Source organism: Chiloscyllium plagiosum, unplaced genomic scaffold (assembly GCF_037043375.1).
Source record: "Chiloscyllium plagiosum isolate Xiang-an unplaced genomic scaffold, Cpla_swu_hap1 HiC_scaffold_35, whole genome shotgun sequence".
Classification (NCBI taxonomy): domain Eukaryota; kingdom Metazoa; phylum Chordata; class Chondrichthyes; order Orectolobiformes; family Hemiscylliidae; genus Chiloscyllium; species Chiloscyllium plagiosum.
Genome location: NW_028270173.1, coordinates 62,694,445 through 62,722,388, shown reverse-complemented (window position 1 = coordinate 62,722,388; position 27,944 = coordinate 62,694,445). Strand labels below are relative to the sequence as shown.

The window sequence follows — 27,944 nt, the reverse complement described above, 5'->3', positions numbered from 1 at the left end:
TCCACAGCACTGCAGATTAAACAGCTGGGCTAAGAGTCTATGAGCCGCAGCAATCTGTAGTTATTACACCAGAGTGCTGCATGCAACATCCTCCACTCCAGATTCCTGAGGGAAAATGAGAGGACTCACGTGTACAGAACCTTCCACTGGGGATTCATGCTGCCCGGTGGAAATAACTGCTCTGAGGCATGTCTGGGCTGCAGATGTAGGGATCAAGGTGGACAGTGAGCATCAGGAGGACCAGCCAGTACCATAGCATGGAGACCACCAGCTGCCACAGACTGACCATTTGACCCAGTCGATCCAGTTGGGTGAATGTGAGGAGCACATCACAAGGCTAGACCGAAAGGACCAGCTCCACATTCCTGAATTTAAATAGCACCAGCTGCTCTGGTGGAATTTGGACCCATGTCCCAGAGAATTAGCCTGCACCTCAGTGCTACTGATCTCCTGATGTAACCACAATAACAGTCTCGTTTTTTTTGAAGTTAAAACTTTATTTATTATAATAATAATAGAAAATACAAGATAACTGTACAACTGCCTTTCCTAAAAGCACAACCAAAGTTTCCTCCCTGACCCTACCCCTTCCCCCACCACCTCACAGAAAGAAAGAAAATTAAGTTGAACTTGGTCCTCCTGAACAACACACCCACCCCATGCCCCAGGACCAGCCATCAGACTGTTTATAAACCCCACTATCACTGATAGTCTCAGCAATCAGGAATTTGGGTGGCACAGTGCCTCAGTGGTTAGCACTGCTGCCTCACAGCGCCAGGGACTGGGTTCAATTCCAGCCAGGGGCAACTGTGTATAGTTTGCACATTCTCTCTGGGTTTGCTCCAGTTTCCTCCCACAATCTAAAGAGATACAGGCCGGATGAATTGGCCATGCTAAATTGCCCCGTAGTGTTCAGGGATGTGTAGGAAAGGTGGATTAGCCATGGTAAATTTTGGGTTACAGGGATAGGGTTGGGGTCTAGGTGGGATCCTCTTCGGAGAGCCGGTGTAAACTTGATGGACCAAAAGGCCTCTTTCTACACTGTGGGGATTCTGTGGGTTTATGAAACAGGCCTCAGCATCTCCCAACCTGGAGAGAGGGGAGAAAGCCCAGTGGGGAGTCTGTTGGGCTGGCTGGAGGTGAACTTCTGCACTCAGAGAATGCATTTGGTGGAGCTCAGGGTTATTCTCCTACTGAGCGCCTTCCTTTCCCTGTGACAATAAGGAAATGTTTTACCTGTTGAAATGCAACAATGAAAATAAGCCCTAAATAAAGTGACTGAGTGGATCTGCATCCCAGAGTCAGTATAGCGATCGGTGCAATCAAAGCTTTAAATCAGCAGGTTTGCTAATTACAAAGTATACAACCCCCACCTTGCTTCAGGTAGACCGAGAAACATCGATATCGAACTATCACCTCAATAGAAACCCACACTCCCCTTCCCAATTCTTCATTAATTCCTCTGGCTGACTTGTTCATTCAACTTCCAGGAATATCCACTGGACATGAGAGGCCACTGCAGAGGAGAAATAGAGGAGATGGTTACAGAGTGAGTCCACTGGTGACAAAGAGAGAGAGAGAGAGAAAGAGAAAGAGACCAAGAGAAAACCCAGCAGAGCTTCCCAGAGATAACGGACTCCATTAGACATCATTCCCTGACCAAAAATCTAACCGAGCCCTTCAAACATCAGGCACACCCAAGCAGACCCCACTCTCAAACACCAGGTGAACTCTGGGTGTTCAACCCCCATCCCCAACTCTGGGCAAACCCCAGCAATTCTACCCAACTCGCACTCCAGGCACCCTAGCACCTCCCAACCCCACCCCCACATTGCCTGCTATTTTGTTCGAAGATGAGACAGACACTGCAGTAAACGTAGTCTTCGCTGGGTTGTAGCCAGTCTCCTACGTTGTTGTAAAATAAGGAAAGTTCAGTTAGTGACCACATCCCCATAATCGGGGGGAGATGGGGTAGATAGTGGCTGTTTGCTTCCAGTGAGTCACTTCTTGCATCCCCCAGGAGCCGGCCTCACAGGAAGTGAAGTAATCCAGTTAGGAGAGACCAGTTAGACCCCAAGAGTCTGTTAAGCATCCGATAAAGTAATGGCTGATGAATATCCCATTGACACAGAGCAGAGCCTCCCAACTGGGATCTTGAAGTGTGAGGCAGCAATGGAGCTCTGATCGAATCATATCAGCTGCCAAAGGCCTGTGTTCCCAGCCTGCTCTCACCCATCCATCATTGCACTTGGTGAAATGCAGCTTCCCCAACTTCCACACACCTTGCTCCCTCCAACATCCACAATCACCTCCCATCCTTCCCCACACAGCACCCCAATCCCCCTCCCCCATACACCACTCCTCCACCCCTCCCCAAACACATTGCGCCCTCCCCTACATATGACCCCTACACCCTCCCCACACACCACTCCTCCCCCAAACACCACCCCCATCCCACACACACCACACCCTCACTCCCCCTACACATCATCCCCTTCCTCCCCCCCCTTAACGCTTCCCTCCACACACCCCACAACGCACCCTCCCAACACACCACACTCTCATTCCCCCTAGACATCACCCCCTCCCTCTGCCTCTCACACCGACACCCTCCACCGCCCCCACAACACACCCATCAACACACCACATCCTCACTCTCCCTACACATCGCACCTGCCCTCCCCCTCACACCACACCTCCTACACCCCTCCACAACACACCCACCCCCACAGACTGCCCACACCCCTCCCTCACACACTGCCCCTTCACTTCCCCCACAGACCAACCCCGTACACTGCTCCCTCCCCCAGACTATCCCTCCCCTTTCCTCTCCCCACTCACTGTTCCCCCTCCCTCACACTGATCCACTTCCACTCTCCCAATAACCACTCCTCACCCCCCCACACACAGCACCCTCCCCTGACACCCCCATATATCCCTCCCCCATACACACCTCACCACTCTCCCGAAATGCTCACCCCCTCTCCCCAAAACACTCACCACCCCCTTCCCCCACACAACCCTCCCCTTTCCACCACACGTCCCATTCCCCTCCGCCTCCCCTCCCACACACCCATCCCCCTCCCCTCGGGTTTGGGGGATGTGGGGGAGCAGTGTAGAACAGAGTTGGGGAGTGGGTGGGAGGTCGATGTGGGATAGGGTTGGTACGGTGTTCGATTGGGTTGTGGGGCTGCCAGGCTTTGTGTTGGATTAGGTTGGGGTGGGCTAGTATGGGCAGTATTGGACGGGGTTGGGGGCGCGGGCATGGGCAGAGTTGGACGGGGTTGGGAACTGAGCGGAGGCGGTGTCTGACAGGGTGAGGGGGGGATGGAGTTGGACAGGGTTGGCAGGCGGGCAGTGTTGGATGGGGTTGGGGTGGGAGTGGGGTAGTGTCAGATGGGGTGGGAGGTTGGCGGGGTTGGATTTGGTTGATGGGCGTGCAACGAGTTGGTGTTGGATGGGTTTGGGGCGAGTGGGGGCTCACGTGCGGCGTGTTGCTGCTTAGTCTCCTGAACGGGGTGTGGGCTTAACACAAAAGTCTGAGCCCGAGAAGAAAGGCATTGAATCGGTTAACCGAATAATTGATTATCCAAACGAAATAGTGCCCGACATCTCATTCGGATAATCAAGGTTCCTCTGTTTCTGCAAAGGCTGAACAGGCTGGGGCTGTTTTCTTTGGAGCGTCAGAGGCTGAGGCGTGACCTTAGCCTCAGTTTATGAAATCATGAGGGGCATGGATAGGATAAACAGACAAAGTCTTTTCCCTAGGGTAGGGGAGTCCAGAACTAAAGTCCAGAACTCAATTCCCGCCTCAGGCGACTGACTGTGTGGAGTTTGCATGTTCTCCCCGTGTCTGCGTGGGTTTCCTCCGGGTGCTCCGGTTTCCTCCCACAGTCCAAAGATGTGCAAGTCAGGTGAATTGGCCATGCTAAATTGCCCGTAGTGTTAGGTAAGGGGTAAACGTATGGGTGGGTTGTGCTTCGGCGGGTCGGTGTGGACTTGTTGGGCCGAAGGGCCTGTTTCCACACTGTAATGTAATCTAATCTAATCTAAAGGGCATAGGTTCAGAGTGAGAGGGGAAAGATATAAAAGTGACCTAAGGGGCAACTTTTCATGCAGAGGGTGGTGCGTGTATGGAATGAGCTGCCAGAGGAAGTGGTGGAGGCTGGTACAATTGCAACATTTAAAAGGCGTCTGGATGGGTATATGAATAGAAAGGATTTAGAGGGATATGGACCAAGCGCAAGCAAATTGAACTAGATTAGGTTAGGATTTCTGGGCAGCATGCTCGAGTTGGACTGAAGGGTCTGTTTCCATGCTATACATGTCAATGAGTCTATGACAGATATGAGGGGAGTTATCCTCACTCATAGGGTGTGTAATTTTTGAACTCTGACTTGAGGGGGGTGCCATGAAATACTTTTAAGTCGAGATAGATTCTTGGTAGGCAGGGATACCGAGGTTAGTAGGAATCGGTGGGGAGGTTGAATTTGAAACACTTATGGATTTATTTAATGGTTTAGCAGGCTCATAGATCCAATAGCTCACCTTTGCACTTAATTCATTCTTGGCATGAGGCAATGCCCACTATTGTTATTTTTGGATTGTTTTGAAAAGAAAATGACCCACCTTCCTGGATTCCAGTGTGCAATGTGGACCCTCTCCATATGATGGTGCTGCTCCCTCACCTCTCAGGCTGACTGTTCACTCATTGACAAAGCAAAGAATGGTGCAAAATGGCAACCTGGTTTAAGATTGTTTTTCGTGTAGAGACAAAAACTCAGTCCAAAAGTCATATGAGCAGAAATTAGGTAATTCGGTCCATCGAGTCTGCTCCACTGTTCAATCATGGCTGATGAGTTTCTCATCCCCATTCTCCTGCTTTCTCCCTGTAACCCTTAATCCCCTTGATACTCAAGAACCTATCTGTCTCAGTCCTAAATATACTCAATGACCTGGCCTCCACAGCCTTCTGTGGCAATGAATTCCATAGACTCACTACTCTCTGGCTGAAAATGTTTCTCCTTATCTCTGTTCAGACAGCAACTCTGCTTCAACCACAGAGGGAGCAGGCAGAACTGGTTTGAACCATATGCTTGTAAAAATCGCAACCCTTAATCACATTGTCAGGGATAACACAGGGGAAGGCTGAAACATTTGAAAATAGAGCAAAATTTCAGTCAGGCTGTGAACCAAGTCACCTTTTGTTTACTTGTGCACAGTATGTGGCACTGAGCCAGCTCCTTGAGTGAGTAGAACCCCTGACATTCCTGTTTTTTTTATTTTATTTTTTTCTTTTCCCCAGTTTGTTTTTTTTCTTAACGCCCCCCCCCCCCCCCCCCCAACACTACTGCCTAAGTGTGCAGGTATGAGACATAGTGAGAGATGCAAGGTGCATGAATCTTTATTCAATTTCCACCACCAGGAAGATAGGAAAACACCTGAGTGGCCAGTGACAAGCACTGCCCTTCACAAAAGGGCAATGCTGTGTGATCAAACAGTGAAGGGGAGGGCAGGGACTAAATCAAAATAGAGTTGGAGGGGGAAATAATGCACTCCACTCCCTGCGGCGCCCACCTCTCCCAGAACAACTCCAGGATGTTGGTCGACACCGCGTGCTCCTTCTCCTAGGACACCCGGGACCTAACGTAACCGCGGAAGAGGGGCAGGCAGTCGGCCCTAACGACCCCCTCCACGGCCCGCTGCCTGGACCTGTTGATGGACAGTTTGGCCAGGCCCAGGAACAGACCCACGAGGAGTCTTCAGACCTGCCCTCCCTCCTCCGTACCACATTCCTGTTTATTTTTTAAAATAATATTTATTTATTTATTTATTTATTTTTAATTTAACCCCCACACTACTGCCTAACTGCGGTAGTGCTTCTTTTTTCCCAGAACCTACGGTGTGTGTGTGCAGGTGTGAGACACAGTGAGAGATGCAAGGTGTACGAATCTTTATTCAATTTCCACCACAGAAAGATGGCAAAACACTTGAGTGGCCAGTGACAAGCACTGCCCTTCACAAAAGAGCAATGCTGTGAGATCAAACAGTGATGGGGAGGGCAGGGATTAAATCAAAATAGAGTTGGAGGGGGAAATAATCCACTCCTTGCGGCGCCCACCTCTCCCTGAAAAACTCCAGGGTGTTGGTGGACACCGCGTGCTCCTTCTCCAAGGACACCCGGGCCCTAACGTAACCGCGGAAGAGAGGCAGGCAGTCGACCCTAACGACCCCCTCCATGGCCCGCTGCCTGGACCTGTTAATGGCCAGTTTGGCCAGGCCCAGGAGCAGACCAACGAGGAGGTCTTCAGACCTGCCCTCCCTCCTCCGTACCACATTCCTGTTTATAACTGTCAGAAGGAGCTCCCTGATTTGACCAGACCCATCTGGCTAACCTAATTCCAATTTCTCTGTCCCTCTCCCTCTAAATCCTGGGATGTCGGCATATTCCTTTCCCTGTAGCTTCACCTGGAGAGTTGTCACATTAGATCTGGTTCCTCCAACTTTGCCTCAGTTAGTGATGGTGTATAATGCACCATAGTCAGCCTCTGGTGCCCAGAGTGTCTCAGGCTGAAATTCATCTTCAGGCGGTAATGGCATCAAGGCTGTGACATCTGCCGTGCCCATCTCATTCTCAGATGTTTTTTTTTCAATGCTAGATAGAGGGGGAGAAACCCATGGGTTCTGACAGCCTTGATGGTTGGAGTGAGAGGCTGGGTATGTTTTGCTCCTACCCAAACTTTATCCTTCACAGGACCATACCTCGCATCGACCATGAGTTGTACCCATGAAGAGCCATTCCCATAATTTCAACACCAAAGTAAATGGTCTCTCTCGCTTACAGCAGTTTTGTATTCGAGATTCGTGTTCCTGATAACATTTTACCCTTTCCGCTGGTCCAGGAGATCAAATTGAACCCAGTGTGGAATACGTTCCCCATTTGCAACCCTGCTGGAGCTGTCCCTGTAATTGTGTGAGGATGATCCTATAATCAAACAGGAGCTGGGACAGTTTGGTATTGAGTGAGGCTGTAGGCTGTTTCTTTAAGTCTGCCTTCAAAGTTTGGACTGCTTTTTTAACCAGACCATTGGACAAAGAATGGTATGAAGCTGTCCTTACATAGCAAATGCCATTCGATTTTAAGACATACTTGAATTCTCTATTGGTTAACAATGGCCCATTGTCTGTGACCAAAACCTCCAGGAGTTTGTGCATTGCAAAAGATCATCCCCGTGTTCGACGAATGAACTCTGTTCATGTCTAACCTTGAATGGGCAACCACATTAAATAAAACATAGAGCCCACGAAAGAAATGGCATAAGCGACATGCAACCGAATCCAAGGTTTATTTCGTTAATCCCACGAACATGGAGGAGCTGCAAGCGGTAATCTTTGTCCTTGTCAGCCCTTTGGGCACTGCCCCACCAACCCAGGTCTGTCGGCATGCAATCCTGTCCATCAAGTATAACTTCTTGCCAACATTTTCATTTTGGAAACCCTTGGATGACCCTGGTGGCATTCAGCCAGTATCTGGCGGTTACCTTTACTTGGGAAATGACTCTTGCTCCCCATAATAATATGCTGTCCTCGACAGTGATCTGGTTCCGCCAGGTCTGGAAATGTTTCAATTCCAGTTCTGATGGCCCTTTTGTATCCTGCATCACCATGAGCTGCTTTGGTTTTGCTAGGACGAGATCTTTTTTGTGTCTACAGTCCAATATTGTTGGTGGTAACTGGAAGGGTGTCCAGAAAGTTTAAACTCAGAATGGATTCTTCCAGGTGGTGGCACTGATGGTTAAGTTTCTGTTGGTGGGAGGTGGCTGAAGGCATTCGACTTGGTCTCCCAGATGTTGTACGACCTTGTAATTTTATACACAAGAATAAGAGCCCACCACTGAATTTGACCTGAAACAATGGGCAGAACTGTCTCAAACTCTTTAAATAGCTCTAGGAGGGGTTTGTGGTCTGTTACTATTCCACATTTATGTCTGTAAAAGTATTAGTGGAACATTCCCACACCAAAGATGACTGCCACACCTTCCTTTGGTATCTGGGCATATCTTCATTCAGTAGCAGTCAAAGTCTGGGAAGCATATGCTATCGGGTGTTCCTCCCCACTGGGCCAGCGGTGAGCCAACACTACCTTAATACCACTGCAGGAGGCATTGCATGTCTGCACCACATTTCACATAGGATTGTAGTGTGCCAACACTTCAGGCAACGACAGCTACTTCTTCACTTCCCGAAAGGTTATATTTTGGCTATGAGAGCATTTCCAAGGCTGTATAGCAACTGTAAGGCTGCCAGGATAGTGGCCAGGTTAGGTGTGATTTTTTCAAAATAATTCATTAACCAAAGAATGAGTTGAGCTCCAATATAGAAGTGAGAACCAGGGCAACTTTGATCGCTCTCACTTTAACTTCCAACGGGTGTAATCTGGTCTTGTTGACTCTGTATGGTAGGCTGATGGAGAAAGTGAAGTCACATAGGATCCAGGGTGTTCTAGCTAGATAGATAGAGAACTGGCTGGGCAGCAGAAGACAGAGAGTAGTAGTGGAAGGGCATTTCTCAAAATGGAGACCTGTGACCAGAGGTGCCCCACAGGGTTCCATGCTGGGACCACTGTTGTTTATGATAGACATAAATGATTTGGAGGAAGGTGCAGGTTGCCTCATTCGCAAGATTGCAGATGACACTAAGATTGGTGGAGTAGCAGTTAGTGAAGGGGACTGTCAGAGAATACAGGTAGATTGGAGAGTTGGATGGAGAAATGGAAGATGGAGTTCAATCTGGGCAAATACAAGGTGATGCATTTTGGAAGATCCAATTCAAGAGCGAACTATACAGTGAACAGAAAAGCTCTGGGGAAAATTGATGTTAGAGAGATCTGGTTCAGGTCTACTTTTCCCTGGAAGGTGGCATCGTATGTGGAAAGCGTAGTCAAGAAAGCACATGGCATGCTTTCCTCCATTGGATGGGGTATTTAGTATGAGAGTCGGCAGGTCATGTTACAGCTGTATTGGACTTTGGTTCAGCCACATTTGGAATACTGTATACAGTTCTTGTCGCCACGTTACCAAAAGAATGTAGATGCTTTGGAGAGGGTTCACCAGGATGTTGCCTGGTATGGAGGGTGCTAGCTATGAAGAGAAGTTGAATAGATTAGGATTACTTTCATTCGAAAGATGGAGGTTGAGGGGGCATCTGATTGAGGTCTACAAAATCATGAGAGGTATAGACAGGGTGGAGAGCAAGAAACGTTTTCCCAAAGTGGGGTCTCAATTAGTGGAGGTCACGAGTTCAAGGTGAGAGGGGAAAAGTTTAAGGGAGATATGCGTGGAATGTTCTTTACACAGAGGATGGTGGGTGCCTGGAAGGCATTATCAGTGGAGGTGATACAGGCAGACACAATAGACAGATGCATGAATCATATCAAAGAATGGAGTAAGTGAGGGCTGCAGATGCTGGAGATCAGAGCTGAAAGATGTGTTGCTGGAAAAGCGCAGCAGGTCAGGCAGCATCCAAGGAGCAGGAGAATCGACGTTTCAGACATAAGCCCTTCTTCAGAAATGAGGAAGGTGTGCCAAGCAGGCTAGGATAAAAGATAGGGAGGAGGGACTTGGGGGAGGGGCGTTGGGAATGCGATAGGTGGAAGGAGGTTAAGGTGAGGGAGATAGGCCAGGGAGGGGGTAGGGGCAGAGAGGTCGGGAAGAAGATTGCAGGTCAAGAAGGCAGTGCTGTGTCCAAGGGTTGGGACTGAGATAAGGTGGGGGGAGGGGAAATGAGGAAGCTGGAGAAATCTGCATTCATCCCTTGTGGTTGGAGGGTTCCCAGGCGGAAGATGAGGTGCTTCTCCTCCAGGCATCATGTTGCCCTGGTCTGGCGATGGAGGAGGCCAAGGACCTGCATGTCCTTGGCAGAGTGGGAGGGGGAGTTAGTGTTCAGCCACAGGGCGGTTGGGTTGGTTGATGCGGGTGTCCCAGAGGTGTTCTCTGAAACGTTCCGCAAGTAGGCGGCCTGTCTCCCCAATGTAGAGGAGGCCACATCGGGTGCAGCGGATGCAGTAAATGATGTGTGTGGAGGTGCAGGTGAATTTATGATGGATATGGAAGGATCCCTTGGGGCCTTGGAGGTAAGTGAGGGGGGATGTGTGGGCGCAAGTTTTGCATTTCTTGCAGTTGCAGGGGAAGGTGCCGGGAGTGGAGGTTGGAATGGTGGGGGGTGTGGACCTGACGAGGGAGTCGCGGAGGGAGTGGTCTTTCTGGAATGCTGATAGGGGAGGGGAGGGAAATATATCCTTGATGGTGGGGTCTGTTTGGAGGTGGCGGAAATGACGAAGGATGATACGATGCATCTGGAGGTTGGTGGGTGGTAGACGAGGACCAGTGGGGTTCTGTCCTGGTGGCGATTGGAGGGGTGGGGCTCAAGGGCGGAGGAGCAGGAAGTGGAGGAGATGTGGTGGAGAGCATTGTCAACTACGTCTGAGGGGAAATTGCGGTCTTTGAAGAAGGAGGCCATCTGGGTTGTTCGGTATTGGAATTGGTCCTCCTGGGAGCAGATGCGGCAGAGGCAAAGGAATTGGGAATATGGGATGGCATTTTTACAGGGGTCAGGGTGGGAGGAGGTGTAATCTAGGTAGCTGTGGGAGTCGGTCGGTTTATAGTAAATGTCCGTGTTGAGTCAGTTGCCCGACATAGAAACGGAGAGGTCTAGGAAGGGGAGGGAGGAGTCTGGGACAGTCCAGGTGAATTTGAGGTCGGGGTGAAAGGTGTTAGTAAAGTGGATGAACTGTTCAACCTCCTCGTGGAAGCACGAGGCAGCGCCGATACAGTCATCGATGTAGCGGAGGAAAAGGTGGGGGGTGGTGCCAGTTTAGCTGCGGAAGATGGACTGTTCTACATATCTGATGAAGAGGCAGGCATAGCTGGGGCCCATGCGGGTGCCCATGGCTACTCCTTTGGTTTGGAGGAAGTGGGAGGATTAGAAAGAGAAGTTGTTCAGAGTGAGGACCACTTCAGTCAGTCGAAGGAGGGTGTCAGTGGAAGGGTACTGGTTGGGTCAGCGGGAAAGCAAGAAGCGGAGGGCTTTGAGGCCTTCGTGATGGGGGAATGGAGATGTATAGGGACTGGATGTCCATGGTGAAGATAAGGCGTTGGGGGCCAGGGAAGTGTGGAGGTGGAGGGGGGTGGATGGTGTCCCGAACGTAGGTGCGGAGTTCTTGGACTAAGGGGACAGGAACGTGTTGAGGTATGCAGAGATGAGTTCGGTGGGGCAGGATGCAGGCTGAGACAATGGGTCAGCCGGGGCAGTCAGGTTTATGGATTTTTGGCAGGAGGTAGAAACGGGAGTGCGGGGTGTGTGGGACTATGAGGTTGGCGGCGGTGGATGGGAGATCATATCAAAGAATCCCTACAATGTGGAAACAGGCCCTTCAGCCCAACAAGTCTACACCGACCCTTTGAGATATTGCCAGCCTGTGTCATTTCTCGCAGACACTTTGCAATGCCTATCCCAGGCTGTCATTTATCTGGATGCATGCTGATAAGTGGGAAGATCAAAAAAGTGCATTTAGAGAACTTGGGCTCAATGCTAAAGAATATAAGAACATAAGAATGAGGAGCAGGAGTAGGCCATCTGGCCCTTTGAGCTCACGCACCATTCAATATGATCATGACTGACCTTTTGCTGGCCTCAGCTCCACTTACCCTCCATCTCACCATAACCCTTAATTCCTATACTGTTCAAACAAGTATCTATCTTAGCTTTAAAAACATTTACTAAGGATGCCTCAACCATTTCACTGGGCAGGGAATTCCATAGATTCACAACTCTTTGGGTGAAGAAGTTCCTTCTCAATTCAGTCCTAAATCTACTCCCCTTAATTTTGAGGCTATGCTCTGTTATCTTAGTTTCACTACATTTACCCCTGATGAATGCATCTAACCTACACATCCCTGAACATTATGGGCAATTTCACATGGCCAATTCACCTAACCTGCATATCTATGGATTGTGGGAGAAAAGCAGAGTACCCAGAAGAAATTATCCAGCTGTGAAAAGCTTTCGCAGTTTGTTTGAAATCCCCACAAAGTCAAATCGACCTATTGGGCTTCACAATATGTACAACTGGAGCTGGTCATTCCTCTAACTGTTCCGTGGTTTGGTGATTCATTCTCTTTTCTGTCTCCTGATTTCTGCCTCTACTTTCCCACATAAGGCAAAGGCACTGGCTGGGCCTTGCAGATTCATGGAATTACTTCCTGGTTAACACGTAAAGTGGCCTTGGCTCCTTTGACAGTCCCTAGACCTTCCAAAAAAAAACTTCCAGATATTTAGTTAGGATTTCACTCAGACAGCCATTTTCTAATTGAAAAAAGTTTAGCCAATAAAGGAGAACCTTTCTCAACCAATTTTGCCCCATCAGGGCCTGAGCCTTTCACTACAATCAGTGGGAACTGAATCAGCTGCTTCTCATAAGAGATGGGAATCAATGTTATTTCCTTAATCTGTAAAGGTTCTCTGGTATAGATTCTCAGTCTAGCACGGGTCTTGTTCAAACTTAAAGGTTGAAGTTCAGAGTGAATTTTGGTAAAGAATAATTCTGCAATCACAGATGCAGTTGGACTGGTATTGACCTGCATTACAGCTGTGTAACCATTTAACCAGATACTTATTTTGATTGGTTCTAATTTGTACGTTGCTAAGTAATTTAACAGTCCCAAACTAGTTGTAGGTGGGATTTCCAGGGTGTGCACTCTTCTAGATATTAGCCTATGAGTTCTCTTTCTTAATTCAGGCCTCTTGAGACTCTCTTGAAATCTAGAGTGTGCATATCAGCAGCAACTACAATGGCCTACTGCCCTGGATCCTCGTTTAACTGTTTGGCTGAAGTTTGGCTTCGTTTTGGAGTTTTCCTGTGGGCTGACCAAGATTCCCGAGTTCAGGATGTGTCCTGACTGATGCCTTCATTTAACGAGTGTTGCCTAAGCTCAGTCAGCCTGGTGAATGTATCTACTCACATTGGAATACCTCGTAACTCATATGCTCCACTTGTTGCAGTTTCTAATGACAAAGCTAGTTGTAGTGTCCATTGGAAGTCCAGTTGGGCTTCAGCTAGTAGGTGCTTTGCATGGTAACATCATTAATCCAACATACCAAACTGTTTTTTAGCATTTCATACAGGGTTGAACCAAAATCACATACCTCTGCCAGCAGTCTTAACCTTGTCAAAAATCCTGGTATGGATTCCTTTGGTTCTTGAACTGTTGAGAAAAACAAATAGCATTTCAAAATTAGAGAAGCTTGGGGTCATAATATTCCTTAGCTAAGTCTGTAACTTTCGAAAGGTTTTTATATCTGGTGCCTGAGAGTCCACACACTGCCAGGAGAATTACTCATTATTTTCGGTCTGCCTCAATATCATTTGCATGGGAAAAAAATCTTATTCTTCCAACATATGGGCCCACTCTTCCATGGCAGGATCGAATGAGTCAAGCTGTCCAAACAGAAGATAATGCCAGAAATGCTTACCTCCAACTCAAAGATGACTGTCACGAGTGAATCTCTTCAGGGGTGTGTTATTCTCTCGGCACTATTTAAATAACACCACGATGACCAGTATCCCATCACCAAGTCAGCCTTTATTTACACGCGTACAGTATATGACAGGCTGTATTCTCTGGGGTTTAGAAGGGTGACTGGGGATTTGATCGAAGTTTTCATGCTATCAGCCGCAACAGCTCGCCTTTTCTGTCTATCTGAAAGAGTAGGTAGACAGAACTTTGGAGCTAAGACCTGACTCCAGTGTTTGGTCATTCAACACCGGGGGCCTATTTGATATTGACAGAGACACTGATAAATACAGGAGGGGCTGACCTGTCACAGAGTTGTCATGCTCTGGAAGAAACGTTTGCAATGTGTTGTGAGAATGAGGTCGCTCCAGGCTCTTCATTGAAAATCTGACTTTTTATTGACAGAATATTGCCGGTTCCTACTGTGAGTATGGTCAGAGGCAAACATGGAGCAGGTCTTTGTAACCAGAAGCTTTTAATGAACAGTATTGCAATATACACAGAACAAGGAAGTTTCCTGCACCACTATCAGATGGTGAAACCTACCCTATGCTGTCTCTCACTTGACCTTACATCACTGCTGATGTATATCAGTAATCCATAGACATAGGCAATGGACGGCAGACATCTCAAATTACTCAAGAAATATCACCAGCAGTGTTCCTGTCAAATCCTGTAAATTTCAAAAAAGAATAGGTGCTCCAATGTCAGTGTCCTCTCCCAGACCAACACCCTCGGCAACAAGACACTGGTTACTGTCAAGCAACTGCATTAGATAGGCCACTTCATCCACATGCCTGACAAGCTTCCTAAACACAGTTTACCCCTGCCCAAAATTCAGTCAAAACCAGTTCACTCTTTGTTTTCTCAATTCAACATTCTCTGCAGTTGGCTAGTTAGCACCAGTCCCCCTTTGATTATGCTCTATGCTCTATCATTCTGTCCTGCTACCTTCAGTGATTTAACACAGATACACTGAGGTCGCTCTGCTCCTGCACTCTTTTAGAATTGTATCTTTATTTTAGATTGTGTGTCTTTCTCAAAGTTCTTCCAACAAGATAAATCACTTCAAACTCACTGCATGAAATTCCACCCACTTGGTGAAATAATTTCTCCTTAACTGCCCTTCAATCAATATTTGTAAATCTCTGCTCCGTGGCTATTGATGTCTCTATCCGGGGAAATAAGACTGAAACAATCCCATCAGCTGCCTCTTCCCTCCTTTCCATTATCCCCACCTGAATAAACGTCCATGAATGTTGCCTTGCCCTAGCCCTGAACTCTTATCTTTCTCTCTCTTCTATTTCCCCTCATGCCCACTCGGAGCTCATCTTGTGCAGAAGACCTATCTGTTCCCTTGACGCTATTCTCACAAAACAGCTGTTCACCCATTTCCCTTCCTCACCCCCTTGTTAGTCAAGATTGTTCACAGTTCTCTCCTCTAAGATATTGTCCTGGAGGCATAACATTCTGGAGGCATATTTGGGACATGAGTCAGGTGAGGCATGAGGGGCAAAGCATGGAAGTTGTATAAGGTGTGTGGCATGAGGCGAGGTAAGAGACCTGGCAGAGAGATCTGCTGAGCACAAAGTTTTCATTCCCCAAACCATTCACTCGGTAACAGACACAATCTTACTTTTGCAGAGGGTCCTCAAGAACAAGTTCACCTTGAGCACAGAATTGCTCCTTCTCCCTTGTCCTTATCTCTGTCTCCCTTTCCTGACCCTCTGTGCTGATCCCAACACGGCATATAATTCCTGCCTTGAATACTGTGGAGGTTCCTCTTCTGATCTGCTGTCAAACATCCGAGGATACAGAATTTACACTAATGTTGTCAGCTTGAAAGTCTCCCAGCATGAAAAATACTATTCCCACACCAGAAATTTCTGTCAAGCATTTACCAGGGGAACTGATACAGCAGCTGCAATAAGTGAGGTTTTATTCAGATGGGACAGTGACAAGTTTAAATCCCCACCTGATCTGCTGCTCAAAGTCACCTCCATTTCCCCGGTCAGTTTCCCAAGTTTCAGGAAACTCATGTTGCTCCAGAAAAATTTGGATTGACTGTGAGAGACGTCAATCAGAGAGCCCACCCACTCTGCACATTGTCTCCTCGTCCTCTTCCAGAGCTGGTTCACTTCCTATAGGGACAGAAAACCAAGTGAGGAGATGGTGAGTGAAGGAGCAGCTTTTGTTTTTCTTTTAAAATTAACCTATATTTTTCTAATTGTCCTGTTCAGAAATATTATTTACACACCACTGGAGTAAGTGGGACTCCAGAGGTTGAGACATTATCATTAGATCACAAGAGGGTCTCTGTCAGGCCTAGCTTTTTTTCCAAAATCCATTTTTTTCAGTCGTGGGGAAAATTCCACATTTTATATTTTACAGTGAGACGAAAAGTGAAGACTTTGTGAATACAATTTATTTTTTCCCACTACCAGGAAACACCCTAGTTTTGGCTAATTGGATTTTTGCAAGCAAAGCCTGCTTAAGGTCAACGATAACATCAAAAGGTGGGTTGGGTTGGGTTGGGGGTGGGAATAAACGTTTTTATACCCTGCGGAAGGAACAGTTTTTATACAAAGTGCCAGGGATCCGGGCTCGATTTAAATTTAACCTCGGGCGACTGGATGGAGTTTGCACATTCTCCCTGTCTGTGCGTGGGTTTCCTTCCACAGTCCTAAATTGTTAAATTGCCCAGAGTGTTCAGGGATCTGAAGGCTTGGTGGATTAGCCATAAGAAATGCAGGGTTACAGGGATAGGTTATGGTGGAGGGTCGGTGGGATTGGATGGGTCAAATGGCCTGCTTCCACACTGAAGGGATTATATGATTCTTTTCATTTCTGCCGTCAAAATTTTATCTGAAGGCCTGGAACTTTCCCAAATTCGTGGGCTTGGATTTGATAGTATCCGCAATTCTTTGGGGTTTTTGTTTTATTTTGGATGTGATCGTTTTGCTCAGTGCTGTAGCTGATGGCTGAATTTGGGAAATACGACCTGAGCGGCATATCGAATTTCCCAGGATTAAATGGAATCCTTCAGTCACCTTCACTGGAGCCAAGGTGACTCAGTGGGTAGCACTGCTGCCTCACAGTGCTCGGGCCCCAGGTTTCATTATATCCTTGGGCGATTATCTGAGTGGAGTTTGCACATTTTCCCTGTGTCTGCATGGGTTTGCTCCCCCAGTCCAGAGATGTGCATGTAAGCTGGATTGGCCATGCTAAATTGCCCATAGTGTTAAGGGTGTGTTAGTGTGGGGAATGCAGGGTTACACAGTAGAGGGGCGGTGGGTGGGAGGGATATTCTTCGGAGGGGCAGTGTTAACTCGATGGGCCGAATAGCCTGCTTCTGCACACCGGGATTCTATGATTTTCCTCAGCTTCAAGCAGGATCTGGGAGAGGGCAGTGCATACATTGTTGAGACCAGGTCTGATGGGTAGAGGCACCTGTCCCTTTGGATAGTTATCGTCGCATGTGGCCAATCCAACACGTCCTGATTGACAGAAAACCCAGCCAATGGTGGTCCCATGTTTTATCACTGTGCTGTTCCTCCCATCCGGTGAGAGGCTGCAGGATCGTGGAGTCAAGACAGAGCTCTGTTTGTTTTAATCCTCAGCTTCCTGATCTGTCCTCCACCTCTAACTTGGTGTTGTTTCTGGGCCTAAACCTTTTCCTTCATAACTCTCTTTCATTCATTAGGGTGGCACAGTCCTGCATTCCACTGTGAGTGGGAGAAAGAGAGGACTGCAGATGCTGGAGATCACAGTTGAAAACTGCGGTGCTGGAAAAGCAACAGCAGGTCAGGCAACATCGAGAAGCAGGATAGAAGCATAAGTTTTGAGCATAAGCCCTTCATCCGGAATGAGTCTGGTGGCCCAAAGCGACTGAGAGATAAATGGAAAGGGGTGGGGCTGGGGGGGGAAGGTAGCTGGGAATGCGATAGGTAGATGAAGGTGGGGGTGAAGGTGATAGGTTAGAGAGGAGGGTGGAGTAGATAGGTGGGAAGGAAGATAGACCGTTCAAGAGGGTGGTGCCGAGTTGGAAGGTTCAATTTGAAAGGTTCAATCTGGGATAAGGTGAGGGGAGGGGAAATGAGAAAACTGGTGAGATCCACATTGATCCCCTGTGGTTGGAGAGTACCAAGACAGAAGATGAGGTTTTCATCTTTCAGCTGCCCCTGCCTCCGGGCTTACTTTTCCCATTAGGACTCCCGCCCACCCTCTGTCCACACCCCTCACCCACTCCAACCCCTCACCTTTGCAATGCACAGCCTTCCACTCCAACCCCAACATTACCATCAAACCAGCAGACAAGCGGGGGGGGCGCTGTGGTAATTTGGCACACCAACCTCTACACTGCTGAAGCCAGGTGCCAACTCACGGACACCTCCTCCTACTGCCCCCTTGACCACGACCTCACCTTCCATCACCAAACCGTCATCTCCTAGACCATCCACAACCTCATCACTTCAGGCGATCTCCCATCCACAACCTCCACTGTTTGATCCTACCTGTTAGCCACAATTCACAAACCTGACTGCCCCAGTTGACCCATCGTCTACCCCACTGAACTTATCTCTGCATACCTTCACGCCATCCCGTTCCCCCTTCGTCCAGTAACTCCCCACCTACATTCAGGATACCACCTACACCCTCCACCTCCTCCGTGACTTCCATTTACCCGACCCCCGGCGCTCATCTACAGCATGGACATCCAGTCCTTGTACACATCTATCTGCCATGACGAGAGTCTCCAAGTCCTCCGTTTGTTCCTGTCACGGCCGACCCAGTACCCTTTCACTGACACTCTCATTCGACTGGCTGAACTGGTCCTCACCCTCAACAATTTCTCCTTCCAATTGTCCCGCATCCTCCAGACCAAAGGGTTAGTCATGGACACCTACATAGGCCACAGCTATGTCTGCCTTTTCGTCAGGTACATGGAACAGTCTGTCTTCCGCAACTACACTGGCACCATTCCCCACCTTTGCCTTCGCTACATTGATGACTGTATCGGTGCAACCATAAGGAGGTTGAACAGTTCATCAACTTCACAAGCACCTTCCACTCCGATCTCAAGTTCTCTATCTCAATTTCCGGCAATTGACTCAACACAGACAACTACTACAAACCCACCGACTCCCACAGCTATCTGGACTATACCTCCTCCCACACTGCCTCCTGTATAAGTGCCATCCCTTATTCCCAATTCCTCCACCCCATCTGCTCCCAGGAGGACCACTTCCACCACAAAACACACCAGATGGCCTCCTCCTTCAAAGACCGCAATTTCCCCTCCCACATAGTTGACGATGCCCTCCAGAGTATCTCCTCCACTTTCCACATCTCTGCCCTTGAATCCTACGCCTCCCGACGCAACAAGGACAGAACCCCCACCCCACTCCGGTCCTCACCTTCCACCCCACCAACCTGTGGATACATTGCATCATCTTCCGCCATTTCTGCCATCTACAAACAGACCCCACCAGCAGAGAGAGATTTCCCTCCCCACCCCTATCTGCATTCCGGAGAGATCATTCCCTCTGCGACTCCCTTGTTAAGTCCACGGTCCCCACCAACCCACCCTCCATTCCCGCACCTTCCCTGTTACTGCAAGAAGTGCAGAACCTGCACCCACATCTCCCCTCTCACCTCCATCCAAGGCCCCAAAGGTTCCTTCTACATCCGATAGAGATTTACCTACACTTCCACACAAGTCATCTACTGTGCCCATTGCTCCCGATGTGGTCTCCACTACATTGGGGAGACAGGATGCCAATTTGCAGTTCATTTCAGACAACATCTCTGGGACACCCACACTAAATAACCCCACTGTCCTGTGGCTGAACACTTTAACTCACCCCCCCATTCTGCCGAGGACATGCAGGTCGTGGGCCTCCTCCATCGCCAAACCCTAACCATCCGATGCCTGGAGGAAGAATGTCTCATCTTCCGCCTTGGGACCCTCGAACCGCATGGGATCAATGTGGATTTCAGCAGTTTTCCCAATTTCCCCTGCTTCCACCTAATCCCGGATGCAACCTTCCAATTCTGCACTGCGCTCTTGAACTGTCCTACCTGTCCATCTTCTTTCCCACTTATCTGCTCCACTCTCCACTCAGACCTATCACCTTTATCTGCCTATCGCATTCTCAGCTACCTAGCCCCCAGCCCAACCCGCTCCCATTTATTGCTCAGCACTCTTGGGTCACCAGCTTTATCCCTGATGACGGGCTTATGTTCGAAACGTTGATTCGCCTGTCCTCTGATGCTACCTGACTGGCTGTGCTTTTCCAGCACCACACTCTTCGACTTCCTCTGAGAGTGAATAAGCACGTGTGAGTGACCGAAGTGTTTGTGTACAATGTACGGGCGAGTAGGACGGTGAGTGACTGTGCAAGTGAATGTGTGAGAGTGCGAACGAGGGTGAGCAAGTGTGTGTGTGCAAGTGAGAGAGAAAGGAGAGAGAGAAAGACAGTGGCTGAGAGTTCATGTGTTTGTGAGTGAAAGTGTAAAATTGTGTGCTTGTGTAAAATCCCGTGTGCATGCAAGGCAGAAACCTGAGACTGGATGTGAACTGGACCTGTGCACGAGGCTTCTGTACGCACAAAGCCAAAAGGTTTTGCATTGCCTGGATATAACAAATTGATAGCCCTGCGACTATGGCTCCCAGTTCTAGATATCTCAGTGGGACTGGTTTAAAAAAACCAAGAACTACGGATGTTGTAAATTAGAAACAAAAACAGAAGTTGCTGGTAAAGCTAAGCAGGTCTGGCAGCACCTGTGAAGAGAAAACAGAGTGAATGTTTGAGGTCCTGAGATCTTTCCCAAGGAAGGGTCATCGGACCTGAAACGTTAAGTCTGACTTCCCTTCACAGGTACTCCAGACCTGCTGAGCTTTTCCAGAAACTTCCGTTTTTATGTCAACTGGACTGTTAATGGGATCATAGCATCATAGAGATGTACAGCACGGAAACAGACCCTTTGGTTCAACTTGTCCATGCTGACCAGATATCCCAACCCAATCTAGTCCCACCTGCCAGTACCCGGCCCATATCCTTCCAAACTCTTCCAATTTATATACCCATCCAAATGCCTTTTAAATGACGCAATTGAAAAAGCCTCCACCACTTTCTCTGGCTGCCCATTCCACACACGCACCACCCTCTGCATGAAAAAGTTACCCCATTGCGTTGCTTTTATATCTTTCCCATCTCACCCTAAACCTATGCTGTCTAGTTCTGGACTCCCCCATCCCCAGGGTAAAGATCTTGTATATTTACCCTATTCATGCCCCTCATGATTTTATCAGCCTCGATGAGGTCTCCCCTCAGCCTCCAACGCTCCAGGGAAAATAGCGCTAGCCTATTCAACCTCTCCTTGTAGCTCAAATCCTCCAAACCTGGTAACATCCTTGCAAATCTTTTCTGAACCCTTTCAAGTTTCCCAACATCATTGCGATAGGAAGGAGACCAGAAATGCATGCAATATTCCAAAAGTGGCTGAAACAATGTCCTGTACAGCCGCAACATGATCTCCTAACTCCTGTACTCAATACCAAGGAAACCATACCAAATGACTTTTTCACTATCCTATCTACCTGCAACTCTACTATGGAGCTATGAACCTGCACTCCAAGGTTTCTTTGTTCAATATCACTCCCTCAAATCTTACCATTAAGTGTATAAGTCCTGCTAAGATTTGCTTTCCCAAAATGCAGCACCTCTCATTTATCTAAACCAAACTCCGTCTGCCACTCCTCAGCCCATTGGCCCATCTGATCAAGATCCCGTTGTAATCTGAGGTAACCTTCTTTGCTGTCCAGTACACCTCCAATTTTGGTGTCATCTGCAAACTTACTAACTATATCTCTTACGCTCAAATCCAAACCATTTATCTAAATGCTGACTATTCCTAATTAGTCCTTGCCTTTTCAAATATGTGTAAATCCTGTCCCTCAGGATTTCCTCAAACAACTTGCCCACCACTGATGTCAGACTCACCGGTCTATAGTTCCCTGGCTTGTCCTTACCACCTCTCTTAAATAGTGGCAGCACGTTAACCAGTCTTTCGGCACCTCACCTGTGACTATCGATGATACAAATATCTCAGTAAGAGGCCCAGCAATCACTCCCCTAGCTTCCCTCAAAGTACTAGGGTCCACCTTATCAGGTTCTGTGGATTTATCCATTTTAATGCATTTCAAGACATCGAGCACTTCCTCCTCTGTATTATGGACATTTTTCAAGATGTCACCATCTATTTCTGTGGTGAGTGTCGGGGATATAATTGACCTGGGAATAGGAGTAATACCAGACTCCCTTATTCTGCTTTTTGCAGCTCTTCCTCTTCCTCAAATACTGTGGGAAATAAGGAGAAAAATTTCAAAATCTCCATTGAAATTACATTTCCTCTGAGTGCCTTTTTATAAACACAATGTACAGGTAAAACTGATCTTCATCAACTTGACCTGAGCTCACAGGAATTGATTACCCGTATGATCTCCACCCGACTTTATTTTCCATTGTTTTCATGGTGCATAGGAAGATAGGGTCTGGGCAAACGAAAGAAAGTAGCCACATTGTCTCCTCCAATTCACTAGCCAGTATTCCTTCTGGAAACAGTGTGTATGTGAGACAGTCAAGTGAGGACAAAGAAAGGACGTGTATCTGATCTCCTCACACAGGGCATGAGCAAACTGGCACTCACTGTGGGACAGTCTCTAACTGAGGAGCCAGTCTCTTCAGCAAAGGAGGAGAAAGAGTTGAAGGAACTCATGTTTCCTTTTCCCGTTTTGCAGAAGGATGATGCTGTATGACATGAGAATACACCACAGACAGATCCCGACCATCACTCAAGGAACAACTGCGGGAAGACATCCAGTCCCTTCCCAGCATTGCTCAACACGGAAAGGTTCGGCCGTGAAGCCATCACCTGGAAATTGGTGAGGTCAGGGAAGCTTTGACTTATCATCTGATTGAAACTGGTCAGTGGTGTGGAGCGTTCCATCAGAACCAACCTTTCTGAAGTTTCGGCTGTGGGCGATCAGTCAGGGTGAGGCTGGGAAGAAGTGTGAGTGGCTCCAAGTGTGGTGAGAGCTTCAGTCATTCATTGAGCCTCATGAACGACTGACTCATTCCTACAAGTGTTTTTGTGTGAGAAGGGTTCCACAAGCATATATGATCCTCAAACGCACAAGGTACATTTGTTGTACATCTTGTAACACAAGGGCAGCTTCATGGAAAAGGAGCCATTCAAATGTGAGGTGTGTGACCGAGGCTTCACAAACTCATCGATGCTTGTGAAACACCGACGCATTCACTCTGGGGAGAAGCCATTCAAGTGTGACGTGTGCAAGAAATCCTTCACACAGTCATCTAATCTCCACACTCATCAACGTGTTCACACTCGGGAGAAACCATTCACGTGCGAAGTGTGTGACAAATCATTCCCACATTCGTCAACCCTCCGCCTTCACCAACGTAGCCATACAGGAGAAAAACCGTTCACGTGCAAAGTGTGCAACAAATCATTCCTTAAATCTTCGACCCTTCGTGTACACCAACGCATTCATACCGGAGAGAAACCATTCACGTGTGAGGTGTGTAACAAATCATTCTCACAGTCATCGGCCCTCAGCATACACAGACGCATTCACACCGGGGAGAAACCATTCATGTGTGATGTGTGTGACAAATCTTTTTCAGATTCTTCAACTCTGACAGTACACCAACGTGTTCACACTGGGGAGAAACCGTTCACATGTGAAGTGTGCGACACATCGTTTTCGCAGTCATCGACCCTCCGCTCACACCGACGCACTCACACTGGGGAGAAACCATTCACATGCGAGGTGTGCAAGAAATCATTCCCCCTGCTGGTGTCTCTCCGTGCACATAAACGTGTGCACACTGGGGAGAAACCATTCAAATGCACTGACTGTGACAAAGCATTCACACGTTCCTCAGGCCTCCTGGTCCATCAGAGGACCCACACGGGAAACAAACCCTTTAAGTGTGAGGTGTGTGATAAAGCTTTTGCAATATCTACAAGTTTGCTGATCCACGGAAGGATCCACACAGGAGAAAAACCCTTCAGGTGTGAGGTTTGTCAAGTGGTTTTCAGCCAACCCACTGATCTCCTTAGGCACCAGAGGATTCACACAGGGGAGAAACCCTTCAAGTGCGAGGTCTGTGACCAAACCTTTAGGCAGTCTTCAGCACTTGTACAACACCGACGCATTCACACAGGGGAGAAGCCTTTCACATGTGAAGTGTGCGACAAATCTTTCTCAAGGTCATCAGATCTCCTCCGACACAAGAAGATCCATACAGTGAAGTAATCCTTGTGGTATAAAGTTTCTGCTAAAGCTATCGTGATGTCTGTCACCCATCTGGGACACTGGTGGATTCTCATAGTGGAGAGGCTGTTTAGGTTTAATGTTCGTGTCGAGGATCTCGCCTGTTTGTTACAATTCTAGCTCATCTTAATTCTGGACAGGTCTTATCCTAGAGTAAATCAGATCCTGCTTTTGTTGGTGATGTGAATTGTGGACAGACTCTTTTCAGGTAATAGGTGTGTGATGAATACCATGGAAAATGTTTGTACTCTGCTTTCTAGGAGAACTACTATCCTGAATATGGGGAGGGAGTGGAGGTGAGTCTCTACAGACCTGAGCTCCCTCAGCCTATCATTCCTCAAAGTAATAATTGTGATATGTTTACTTTACACTCTTCCAAGATTCATTTCATGTTATGAGAAGGATCTTGGATCATTTTCAAGTGCTTTTTCAGTTTGTTTGATTTGAAGTTTGATGTTAGCTGAATATTCTGTTGTCTCTGTTTTAACAATCTTCTGTACAGATGCATAACTCTCAATAAATTCACTGTTTAGCTTAAACCAAGCTACCTGTCTTGTCAGCATGGTGTGTTCCCATTCACTGGTATCTCAGGATACCACAGGAAGAGTCCTTTACATTATAAATTGGCGAAAGTCACAATGGGATGGTCTACTTTTTCCACCTGCTTCAGTTCCTTTCCCACATTTAGTGATATATGAGGCAGGCAGAGCATGTACTAGTGTCTGTTTCCATGGCTGTGATTCATGGAACAGGTTCCCAGCTTGGATACAGCTTGAGGACCCGACATGCTTCAGGCATTGCTGACAAGGAGATTCTCCCACTCTTATCACGTACAATCGGAATATGAGAAAGATTTAGAAGTTGATAATCAACTTGTTTGACCACTTTAACAGACATTGCCATCAATTCCTGGAGTGAGACTCAAACCCAGAGATTCTGTCTTTTGAGGCAGGAATACTACCTGTTTTGCCACTTCACCTCCTTTCTCCACTGATGAATTTATAATTTCTAGTTCACAGGAAGAATAATGTTTCCCTAACAAAAAAAAAATTTGCAGTTACATATCAACTTCAACAAGGCTTTTTCAAGTGTGGTCACTGTTGTAGGAACAGGCCTACCATTGTGTGCAAACCAAGATCCTACAAGCTGCAATCATGACCAGATGAGACTGTTTTCTGAAGTGAGTAATGGGATCTATACTCACTCCTGGATCCACATGGTGGACAGCAAATCAGAAGCAGTTTTTGTTTCCTTCAATGGAGAGCTTTATCCATTTTAGAAAAAAGGTCTAAAGCTTCTGGATTTAATCTCTGGAGACATCAGGTATCGTTCCGCAAACTCATCTTAACCCTACTTCCCATGTCTGAGCACACAGCAAATCCCATTTCTTCATGCCCCCGTATTCACTAATACCAGTCAAGGCTAATGTGGATTTGAACTGCTGCTCTTCGCTTTCCCACCCTTCTCCCTGCCCTCCACCATTCCCCTCTATCTCTTTCCCTCCTCGTCTGGTGGCCTCCTCCAACCCCAAGAATCCTCTTATAATAGATACAATAAATGTTGGTCTATTCAGTGACACCCACAACCCCTGAAATAACATTTTAAAAATTCGGGATTTGATGAGGAAACTGGTTGCGTCTGCAGTTAGAATCCAGATGATACGTTACCCTTCTGTTGTCAGCAGCAAGAATATTTCTAAAATATAAAAAAGAACTGCAAGTGCTAGAGATCTAAAACAAAACAGAAATTACTGGAAAAGCTCAGCAAGTCTAACAACATCTGTGGAGAGTAGGCAGAGTTAATGTTTTGGATTCACTGGCCCTTTTTTAGAACTAGGGAAATGGGTTTGAATGGGTGAAGTGGGCAAAAAAATTGAGGCACTGTCACATCAATAGTCCACCATGAACCGGTCGAGAGCAGACAAGAGGCCAAAGGGTGGATTCAAACGATGAAGGATGAAACTTCACTTGCAATCCGCAGGAGGGGAGCCTGAACCGAAAGCAGTCAGTGAAAGTGGGTCTGAGCAAAGACCTTGTCCAACACCAGGAGCGGCAACGAAAGAAATGACAGTCAACAAGGGAAAGAAATAACAAAAATCCTGTCGCAGAGAGGAGCAGAACTTCTTTAAGATGGGTATATCTGGGAAGTGCGTTAAACACACAAAAAAAAATCTGTGCATGCTGGAAATCAGAAACAACATCAGAAATTGCCGGGGGAACGCAGCAATTCCGACAGCAGATTAATCAAATGTTTCAGAACCAGGAAGAGAAACCCCGCCCCCCTGATTCTGACGTCACAGCCGGGAGCTTTCTTGTGGGCAGGACCCGAATCTCCTGGGCGAAGCGCGATTGTGACGCAGGCCCCTCCACCGCTCCAATCAGGAAGGGTTGTGACGAAGATGCACACTGGTTGCCGCCGTGAGTGGCTACCAGCTGCAGGGGCGTACCTCCAATTCGAACCGTTCGAGCTCGAGCGCTTTCAGATTTGAATGCTCGAATGTTGGGCGGCAACCGACGCTGCATGGATCAGCCCTATCATGTTCGTCAGGCACCACGGCTCGCTGGATTCCATACTACCACCTTTCACTACGCAGGCGCAGTGCCCATATGCAGCATGGGTAATGTAGTTCAGAGCGGGATTGCGAGCGGTTTGGCTGAAGTGAGTTGAGGTCCTGTGGGGGGGTTTAAACAGCCTCAGTGAAGGATGAGCTTTCTGGCCTTGGGGCTGCGATTCGTTCACGTTTGAGGAGGTGACCTGGCCCTCCCCCCATCAAACACAGGACTGGGCTACATGCTTCACCTTTTATCACCATATTCATTGATGAATTCAAGAATTGCTAATGGTCTGAACGTTGTGTAATCGTTGGCGAACAATCCCATCCACGATTCGGAGAGGCCGGTGTTGGACTGGGGTGTACAAAGTTAAAAATCACACAACACCAGGTTATAGTCCAACAGGTTTAATTGGAAGCACTAGCTTTCGGAGCGACGCTCCTTCAGGTGATTGTGGAGGGCTCGATCCTAACACAGAATTTTTAGCAAAACTTTACAGTGTGATGTAACTGAAATTATTACATTGAAAAATTGATTGTCTGTTAAGCCCTTCATCTGTTAGAATACAGTGATAGTTTCATTTCTTTCATGTGTAAATCACAAAACCTGTTTTTAAAGTTGCATTCTCCGGTTTGCTGTTAACAATGGTGATAGCTAGACAATATGTTGAAGGTGTTGGCCCCCTGTGTTCTCTGTCTATGACCTGATGTTTAGATTGATTATAATCTAAAAAGTGAGATAACGGAGTTCTACATGAATGCATGCAGTTTTTGAGCAAAGTACAATATAACTCTGCAAGTACAAATTCACCCCACAAAATATATGTGTGCATGTGGGCTTTGTCTGTCTGTCTGTGTGTGTCTGTCTGTCTGGGTTGGGGGTTGTGAGTATGAGAAAGTGTATGTGTGTGTAGTGAGTGCAGAGTGTCTTAAGTCTGTGAGGGGGTGCATGTGTGAGTGTGGGAGTGTGTGTCGATAAAGGTGTCTGTGTGCACGTCTGTGTGTACCTGTGTCCGCGTGTATGTGTGTGTGTGTGTAGGAATATCTGTGTGTGTGTAGTGCAATGGTGATCACCTGTAATGTGACATAAACCCAAGGTCACGGTTGAGGCCTTCCCTATGGGTACCGAACTTAGTTATCAGCCTCTGCTCGGCCACTTTTCTCTGCTGTCCCGAAATCCACCTCGGAGGATGGTCACCTGAAGGTCTGATGCTGAATGTCCTGGACCACTGAAGTGTTCCCCAACTGGGAGGGAACCCTCCTGTCTGTTGATTGTTGTGCGGTGCCCATTCTCAGGCCAACTCCATACAACCCTGTCACGGTGGGCGCTGCAAGACGTGTCCGATTGTGGACATAGATACCACCATTACGCGTGGGAACACCTCCCACTTTGTACATGTGACTCATGTGACTCAACCAACGTTGTCTATCTTATACTTTGCAGGCAAGGATGCCCGAA

General features: G+C 47.6%; 1 protein-coding gene and 1 long non-coding RNA gene across 4 annotated transcripts; one reads left to right on the top strand and one right to left on the bottom strand.

The window, feature by feature from the left end:
- Positions 1 to 677: 677 nt before the first annotated feature.
- On the bottom strand, positions 678 to 13,702 carry LOC148141054 (uncharacterized). The gene is made up of 3 exons (XR_015753125.1): positions 13,531 to 13,702; positions 13,204 to 13,262; positions 678 to 1,516 (listed from the first exon to the last, which is right to left on the bottom strand). It is a non-coding gene; the product is annotated as an uncharacterized LOC148141054 (long non-coding RNA).
- A 2,311-nt stretch (positions 13,703 to 16,013) lies between these two features.
- On the top strand, positions 16,014 to 24,481 carry LOC122541610 (uncharacterized). Of its 3 annotated transcripts, none has more exons than XM_043678490.2 (2): positions 16,014 to 16,087; positions 22,375 to 24,481. In XM_043678490.2, exon 2 carries the CDS (start codon positions 22,813 to 22,815, stop codon positions 23,914 to 23,916), a length of 1,104 nt encoding a protein of 367 aa, XP_043534425.1. In that variant the 5' UTR covers positions 16,014 to 16,087; positions 22,375 to 22,812; the 3' UTR covers positions 23,917 to 24,481. The 3 variants fall into 3 exon arrangements, with proteins under 3 accessions (XP_043534425.1, XP_087835856.1, XP_043534424.1); XM_087979730.1 differs by lacking the exon at positions 16,014 to 16,087 and adding an exon at positions 17,274 to 17,374; XM_043678489.2 differs by lacking the exon at positions 16,014 to 16,087 and adding an exon at positions 19,687 to 19,912.
- The last annotated feature ends 3,463 nt before the right edge of the window (positions 24,482 to 27,944 follow it).

Bases quoted from the DNA above. Each gene is read 5' to 3' on its own strand.
- LOC122541610 (XM_043678490.2), top strand. From the start codon at position 22,813: ATGGAAAAGGAGCCATTCAAATGTGAGGTGTGTGACCGAGGCTTCACA.